Source organism: Podarcis tiliguerta (assembly GCF_965153285.1).
Source record: "Podarcis tiliguerta genome assembly, chromosome: Z".
NCBI lineage: Eukaryota > Metazoa > Chordata > Lepidosauria > Squamata > Lacertidae > Podarcis > Podarcis tiliguerta.
The window spans coordinates 3,245,621-3,254,212 of record NC_139553.1 but is presented as its reverse complement, the minus strand read 5'-3'; the positions used below and the strand labels follow the sequence as shown (position 1 = coordinate 3,254,212).

Sequence of the window (8,592 nt, the reverse complement as noted above, 5' to 3'; positions counted from 1 at the left end):
AGTGGATTTCAATTGCTGCAGCGATCAGATAAATCATATAAGTGGTTGCCAAGACCACCTGCAATTTCTAAGTCATCCATTGGAGGGAGGGCAAAGAGTGTGGGAACCACCGCTTCAGCTGTTGTGGGACTTCCAAGCCCTATCTTCACTAACCATTGGCCTTGCATATTGTGTCTGATGGGAATTATAGTCCAACCGTATCTGGAAGGGCACACACATGTTCGTTGAGGCTAATGGAATTGTAGTCCAAAACATCTAGAGGCTTCAGATTGACAATGGTACATGAGTTAGTTCTCAAGAGATGGGGAGGCTGTGGACTCCCAGCTTTTCAGCATTGGACAGCATGGGCAAAAGTTAGTGACTGTGGGAGTTGTAGTCCAACAATATCTAGAGGCCCTTTGGGGTGTAAGCATATACTGGTCCTTGGTACCTAAAGTAGACTGTGCTAATAGCCTAAATATAAATATAACTATCTGGGCTTGAGGCTAATAAATGGGTAGCTTGTGAGAAGCACAGAGTTGTGTAGATAACAGTATGAATGTTCAGTCAGTTGGTTCTGGATTCACTGCTGTAGCTGTGTACTGGAAACAAGAATGCTTGCTGTTTTAAATTAGTGGCTTCATTTTATTTTCTAGGTTTTCCCCTTCTTTCAGGAGTGGAGTAATTGTCACAACTCAAAAAAACGCATCACCAGAATCTGACACTCTCCTGCTAACTGTATGTAATTGTACCACGTAGCATAAGTTAGCCATAGTGCAAACTTTTAAGAGGGGGTTGTCTACACATGATGAGGGCAGCAACAACGGAATGTATGCTAGGCTATATGTATTCATAGATGGTCACTAGGGAAGTTATTAAAACACTCTAGTGGTCATTAAAAGGAGGCAGGGAATGGCGTTTACACTTTGTGAAGGTATGTACTCAGGTAAGGTACAAACATAGTTTAAGATGTATAGAGTTTTATATACAGAGTTTCTATTCCAGGCATGTACTCATAGTTGAAATACAATGTTTTGGGTTAATCCTAGAAAAATAAGGAGTATTTAGTTTAGCGTCTGTGTTCCAGAGTGTTTTGAGTAGTTTTTAAAAAAATGAAATCAAGGTGAGCTGGAGCACGCACAGTTGCTTGATTAGCATATTCTCAAAATCTCTTGGACACACTGCACAAGATCATAAGATGCTCTTTGGAGACAGTGATCTGGTTTGGAGGCAACATAGTTTAGCTGTTAAACCTTAGCATGGGGTGGGAACTTTCGGTGCTCCAGACATTGCTGAATTACAACTCCCATCAACCCCAGTAAAAATGGTCAGGGATGATATGAGTTATAGTTCAGCAACATTTGAAGGGATAGAGGTTCCCCACAGCTGCTTTTGCATGATGATGAGAATAAACAGCAGTGAGCCTGAGACTTGCATGCTCCCCTGCCTTGTCTAAGAATTTGGAAGCTTCTGCAGCTTGATTTGTCATCTAAACTAACAAACTGTGGAGAATTTCAACTATGGCTTGTTCAGAATAAGTCAGCTTCAAACCATGGAGGCGACTTGTTAAAACAAACTATATTTAAACAATCACAGTTAAGTGACACACTAACTATGAACAACATATTTTTTAAAAAAGCCACAGTTTCCAGACTCCCTTTAAACTTGTTTTAAATTCCTTTGTACGTTGGTCAGATGCCTATGTGATCAAGTGGGCTTCAAAGCAGTTGCATGTTCCTACCCAACAGAGCTACACGTCCTGGTTTTTTTATTAAAAAAAACTTGGGTCCAAGGAACAGTTGTTATTTCCGGTCTACTTATTCACAGGTCCTTTTTCCATTGTATTGAATGCCCTTTCCCAGTTATCGGAGAAGAACCATGAAGAGCCGCTCCACAACTCCCCCTTTGCACGTCCATGTGGATGAAAATACCCCTGTCCATGTCCATATTAAAAAGGGTCAGAAAACACCACCACCTGCAAAATCCCAGGTATGAGTGTGCAGCTGGGTGTTTGTAGGGGCTCTGTCATGAAAGCCCCAGCCCCCAGAAGCACCAGTGAAAACCCAGCCCTCTTCCTACCTTGCAAAAGAAGAGCAGGCCCAAATGGTTTGTTTGCTTTACTTTGTAGCTCTTGTCACAATGTGTAGATGTAGAAAATTGGCTTTTTTTCCCTTTTCTTTTTTTACTGCTCTGGCTAGTGTTCATGGGTGCCATATCTTCCTGCTGAAAGACTGTTTTTGTTTAATGCTTCCTTCAAAATCAATACCACTTCCTCCCATTAATACAAATTTCTATTATATATTAATTAAGGAAATAATTGGGGGGGGGGGGTAGGATGGCAAATGTCATGGTAGGAAGGGGATATTTTCCAAACTGTGCTGAAATTAACATATTTGTCCAGTTTACATTTCATGGTAAACCAAATTTGGTTTGTTTTGCTCCTCTTTGCTAGTGCACAGTCCTCGGTGTACCAGCAGTGGTTTAGTCATGCTGGCCACTTGACCCAGAAAGCTGTCTGTGGACAAACTCTGGCTCCCTTGGCCTGAAAAGCGAGCTGAGCGCTACACCCCATAGTTGCCTTTGACTGGACTTAACCATCCAGGAGTCCTTTACCTTTACCTAGTGCATGAAAAAAGCAAACTGTGTTCCTTACCAGGGATGGTGGTTTGCTTTGCTCAAATGAGAGTCAGTAAGCTGAGAACAAACCTCGGCTTTATCCATCAAGATTTATGGAGAGCAAAACAAATCAAGAAAGCTGGTTCAGGTATTGATTTGTTTCTCCCTAGTGCTTGTGGGGAGAGGAATAGTGGGTGCAATGAACTCATGCCCAGTAAATCATCCACTTTCTGGCAACTTGGGCAGTGGCGTAGCGTGCGTTGTCAGCACCCGGGGCAAGGCAAGTAATTTGCGCCCCCAACCCGTGGATTTGCGCCCCCTAACCTGTGGATTTGCGCCCCCTAACCCTAACCCCCAGATGTTGCGCCTGGTGTGGCCGGCCCCCCCTGCACCACCCATGCTACGCCACTGAACTTGGGTACTCCAAACAAACAGAAACAGTGGAACCTATGCATTTACCATGGAGAATGAAAATTGTATAATTCCTTAAAAACGTTACACCCCGCAGCTGAAGAGCAAACCAACAGCTAATTAATCAAAAACTGTAAGCCCACAACTTAGGTGGGAGGTTACATTCTGGGGGTCACACCTAAAGTCAAAATTGTGTATAGTCAAAACCCATTAGGTTCAATGATGGGTGGGATTACCAAAGTCATTTTTCCTGGAGCCCCACCCACTTTCTGCCCCTTTTTAAATTTAATTATTCCCCCCACCCCACCCCATGTATGTAAAGTTGAACATGCACAAGTTAAATGTGTGTATGTTGTGGGCTTTAATTAACAGAGCTGCCCAAATGGGTGCAGTTGAGTTGAGTTTAATGCCCTTTCAATTTTAGCACATTCCTATGCCCAAAGCACCTTGTTGAATCTTTCCTAACACATGCAGATATTGTGGGCCACAGGAGAATTGTAATTTCATCTAGTCATGTGAAACACCTTCTGTTGTCTTTCTATGAGTTGGTGTCTTGTCTGCGATTCTGTTGTCCACATACATGCGTTTTGGCCTGAGGCCTTTCAGCAGTAAAGGTCACTTTCAAAGATGTATTGCAGCCTACCCATTCAGCAGCTTCAGGTTCCTGGTAAGTCCTGCAGTAGGTGGCCCGGGGAGCAGATGCAGATTCATGTGTTTCCAATTCACAATCAGTACTTTGCTGCAGCTGTGACCTAAATCTTTCCTACCATACACTAGATCTAATCTTTCCAGGGTAACTAAGGCCCACCTTGCATCATAAGTGACTAAGAGACATGATGATGTCATAATGATCCTGACTGACAAAGCTGCTTTCAGGGGTACCATACTCCTCGCTATGCGGTACCTATATTTCTTTTTCCTGAGCATGGTTACTGAGACTGCACTGTGATGTAGAATGTGAAGCCTTTCTCGTGGTACAGTTTGTTGGAATAGTTTTGTTGGGGGCTTCCAGTTTCGTTGCACGAATTTTGGGGGTGGAAGTAATCTCAGCAAGGGTCTCGGGCAACTAAAACAGTATACTACTTCTCTCTCTCTCTCTCTTTCCCCCTCTCTGCTCCCACATCCTCACAGCAAAAGCACAAGCAGAAAATGAAAGGGGATACCGTGAATGTGCGCCGCAGTGTCCGAGTAAAAACCAAAGTCCCCTGGATGCCCCCAGGCAAAACATCTTGCCGAGAGTCATCATACAAGTGGGAGGTAGGACAGCTGCTGTTTCTTTGGCAGCCTAATAACGGGCCTTTTCTGAAGCTGAACTGGAAAGAAGCTGATGCTCAGTCATAGAGCACATGCTTTGTGTGCTGAAGGTCCCAGGTGTGCTGAAGCATTCCTGGCAGAAATTCTATAGGCCAGAGGTTTTCAACCTTTTTGAGTTCATGGCTCCCCTGACCAACTACATTCTTTCTGTGGCTCCCCTGTGGGGAAACGTGCTCAGAGCCTCAGAAGTCCAGTTATGTCACCCCTTGCCCCATGGAGACTGGCCAAAGGTGAACATGAGGCCAGCGCCTTACCTTGGAAGACAGCAGTGGCAGTAGCAGGTGCCGCCGGACCTGTGTGGCAGAAAGGCTCCCCTTTGGCATTGGGCACTCAGCTCCCAGGCAGGCATTGCACACAGCGAGCACAACAAAGGCCAGCACAATGCCTGCCTGGCCTCCCACTTGTCTGTGCATTCCCAACAGCAATGGCCAGTGGACTGGCTTGCTGAGCTCCCTTATCCGCTAACTTGTTTACTCTGAGACCATCTCAGCTCCTGGCAACCAGCATCCCCTGGCCAGCCCCAGAAGCACCATTCACTTGTGGAGGTTGTAGCCAAGACCATTGCAACAAACAGCTGTGCAAGTCTTTGGGCATCAGAAAAGGTAGGGAAGGAAAGAGAGACAGAGGCCAGTGTTGCCCGCGGCACCCATCATTCAAGGCACTCCAGGGTACCATTGCACACTGGTTGAAAACCACTGCTATAGAGCATGTTGGGCAGTTCTGAGCTAGATGGACTAACTGTCTGTCTCTGTATAAGGCAGCTTTTTATGTTGGCCACCTTGCCAACAGTTATTATTTATTAATTTTTTTATACTGCCCTCCATCCAAGGATCACAGGGTGGTTTACCGTATAAAAACAGAAAAATACGTAACATAAGAAACGAAAACAATAACTCTTCCCACTGTTGCCCTGTTTAAAAGGCCATAGATGGTTTAATCAGCCAAAGGCCTGGTTATAGAGGAATGTTTTTGCCCAGCACCTATTTGATTCTCTGGCTTCCCATGCTCATGAGCTATATGTACCCACCCCCAGGATTTCCCCCAGGAAGAGCTTAGGAATGAGCCTCGGGTTTTTAAAAGAGACGTTTGCTTTTATGAAAGTGTTGTTCTTGTTTTTAATATATAGAACAAAAAACTAAGTAAAATAAATCATTGGGTTGTAACTTCCTGTGGTATACGACCACAGGGAGCATTAATGGCTATGAATAAGATCCATTTATTTTGGTCCATGGGTTTGGGTTTGAGGATCGTGAAAACAATGGAACTGTGTGACAATTTGGGGGTCTAGGTCTGTATTTTGGGACAAAGAAGGGTGAATCTTCAGTTCAAATGCTTTGGTAGGAAAATATTCTTGTATTGTGATGGGGCATTCCCTTTCCCTTTGCAGTGTAAAGGAGATGAAGTTTTGTGACAGCCACCATAATCTTCAAGACTCTGGTTCAGGCATGGAGCTTCTGTGCTCCATCTACTCCTCTTGCACCATGCTTGCCCTGGGTGCAAGAAAACTGCTGAACTGTGATTTAAAAGTTAGCACTAACCAAGTAAATTCAGCAGTAATAACTATTGAGATATAGAAAATGAGAAAATGAAAAGATAGGGATTAATTAGAATATGTAGTGGAAAAGAAAATCATGAAGTGAACCATGGAAAGGGCAGGGGGGGTGTCAAAATTAAATGTCTATTTGGTATTTAGATCACCAGTCAGTGTTCTTATTGTAAAATGAAATTATAGACTTCTCTGTGACCTTTCCCCTCCGCAGGGAGATGGGGCTCATTCGAATGGTCCAGCTCTGCCACGTAATGGATCCAAAGGGTTTCCAGGGAGTGGTAGGGGATGTTTTATCCCATGTTGATGGGCTTTCAGCTGATTCCCTGGTGGTCTGCTGGAATGTGGCTAACCAGGGCTGTCGACTGTCTGGCTCTGAAGCGCCCTCTCCGATTGCATGGGTCCTGGACAGCCCTGTGGTTTTCCCTAGAGCTGAGGGCAATGAAGCAATTGTTGAGACTGCTAGAGCACCAGTGGCGGAAAACTCATTCTGAATTGGACCAGACACAGGTTAGAGCTCAATGTTGAGCCTACCAAGTGGTGATAGCAACAGCAAAGACTTTCTTCACCACCTCTATTGCATCTGCAGAGAACAGGAGCAGGAAACACTTTCAGGTGGCTTACAATCTAGCAACCTCCTTCGCCGTTGGGGCCTGGTGAGCACCCCAAGATCTCCCGCAATGATCTTGCTAAATTCTTTGCAGATAAAGTCACTCAGATTTGGAAAGAGGTAGACTCCACTGTGGGAGCAAGGCTGAGGCAGGAGAGTGCTAGAGTCCTGTCTAGTTAAGTTGCATGGGATCAGTTCCAATCTGTTACCTCCGAGGATGTGGACAGGCTGCTTGGATGAGTGAAACCAACCACCTGTCTCCTTGATCCTTGCCCATCCTGGCTAATAAAAACAAGCCACGAAGCACTGGGGGATGGGCTCTGGGGGTGATGAATGCTTCCCTCTGTGAGGGAGTCTTCCCAGATCTGTGAAAAGAGGTGGTTATTAAATGCTTCTTTAAAAACCATCTTTGGACCTGGCCGATATGACCAACTATTGCCCAGTCTCAAATCTTCCATTCTTGGGCAAGGTGATTGAGCGCGTGGTTGCTGAACAACTCCAGGCATGCCTGGAGGATACGAACCATTTAGACCCCTTCCAGTTGGGATTCAAGCCTCATCATGGGACTGAAACTGCCTTGGTCTCACTGGTCAGTGATCTCCAGTGGGCTAAGGATAGAGGTGAAAGCAGTTTCCTGGTCCTGCTGGATCTCTCAGCAACCTTCGATACCATTAACCATGACATCCTCCTGGACCGTCTAGAGGAGCTGGGAGTTGTGGGCAGTGTTATGCAGTGGTTCCACTCCTTCCTCCTGGGCCATGTCCAGAAAGTGTTGAGACCCCTGGCCTCTTACTTGTGGGGTGCCTCAGGGCTCTGTCCTCTCCCCTGTGCTTTTTAACATCTACATGAAGCCTCTAGGAGATCATCAAGGGCTTTGGGCTGGGTGTTCATCAGTATGCAGATGATACTCAGCTCTACCTCTCCTTCAAATCAGAACCAGTGAGGACATTTAAGGTCCTGTGTGAGTGTTTGGAGGTGGTTGGCAGATGGATGGCAGCTAACAGATTGAGGATGAATCCTGACAAGACAGAACTACTGTTTTGGAGGAGAGGGGGAGGGTGGGTGTGGAGGATTCCCTGGTCCTGAAGAGGGTAACTGTGCCCCTGAAGGACCAGGTGTGCAACCTGGGAGTCATGTTGGACTCACAGCTGTCAGTGGGGGCGCAGGTCAATTCTGTGTCCAGGACAGCTGTCTACCAGCTCCATCTGGTACATAGGTTGAGACCCTACCTGCCTGCACACTGTCTCGCCAGAGTGATACATGCTCTGGTTGTCTCCTGCATGGACTACTGTCATGCGCTCTACCTTTGAAGGTGACTTGGAAACTACAACTAATCCACAATGCAGCATCTAGAACTGGTGAATGGGAGTGGCTGCCAGAACCATATAACACCTGTCCTAAAGGATCTTCATTGGCTCTCAGTGCGTTTCTGAGCACAATTCAAAGTGTCGGTGCTGACCTTTAAAGCCGTAAACCACCTTGACCCAGTACACCTGAAGGAGTGTCTCCACCCCCACTGCTCAGCCTGGACACAGAGGTCCTGCTCCAAGGGTCTTCTGCTTGTTCCAGGCAGGGGGCCTTCTCGGTAATGGCACCCACCTTGTGGAACGCCCTCCCTTCAGATGCCAAAGAGATAAAGAATTACACAGCTTTTAGAAGACACCTGAAGGCAGCCCTGTATTGGGAGGTTTTTAGTGCTTGATGTGTTATGTTTTTATATATGCTGTAAGCCACGCAGACTGTCTGGGGAAACCCAGCCAGATGTGTGCGGAATTGATCACATCTACTTGAGTAAAGTAATCTTCCAGTTCAGCATTTCCATTTTAAGAATGGAGATGGGAGACTGACTCATGTGCTCATCTTTGGTACAGTCCTGGAGGAGTGAGCGACATGGCATGACACCTAATTAAAAAGTCATAAGACAAAATAACTGAGGACCTGTCTGTTAATAGCTGTTTGACATGATATCTGAATTGTGGGGCTGCCCTTGAGGACAGGAGGGTGTGGAGGTTGGTGCAGAATGCAGCTGCTGGGTGGTGAGTGGGGCAGCCCCATGAAACCACTGCTGCCCCAGTCCAGAAAGCACTGCATTGGCTGCCGGTGAGCGACCGGGCTC

General features: G+C 46.1%; 1 protein-coding gene and 1 long non-coding RNA gene across 6 annotated transcripts in view; one reads left to right on the top strand and one right to left on the bottom strand.

Moving 5' to 3' along the window:
- The window catches only part of LOC310669349, a 21,971-nt gene extending 18,184 nt beyond the window's left edge, over positions 1 to 3,787 (bottom strand). Inside the window, exons 1-2 of the long non-coding RNA XR_014507123.1 lie at positions 3,650 to 3,787; positions 2,059 to 2,210 (exon numbers count right to left, since the gene is read on the bottom strand). This is a non-coding gene — a long non-coding RNA (uncharacterized lncRNA). The remainder of the gene's footprint in view (positions 1 to 2,058; positions 2,211 to 3,649) is intronic.
- Positions 635 to 8,592, top strand: part of ODF2 (outer dense fiber of sperm tails 2) — a 33,081-nt gene continuing 25,123 nt past the window's right edge. For 2 of the 5 annotated variants that reach the window (XR_014507084.1, XM_083422980.1), the window contains exons 1-3: positions 635 to 717; positions 1,842 to 1,968; positions 4,138 to 4,263. Coding sequence is in view for 4 of the 5 variants with exons in the window: in XM_083422980.1 (XP_083279106.1) it covers positions 1,858 to 1,968; positions 4,138 to 4,263 (237 nt within the window). In the remaining variant the exon portion in view is untranslated. Of the gene's footprint in view, positions 718 to 1,806; positions 1,969 to 3,803; positions 3,981 to 4,137; positions 4,264 to 8,592 lie in introns of those variants that run through there. The other 3 variants (XM_083422979.1, XM_083422982.1, XM_083422981.1) reach the window with 3 other exon arrangements.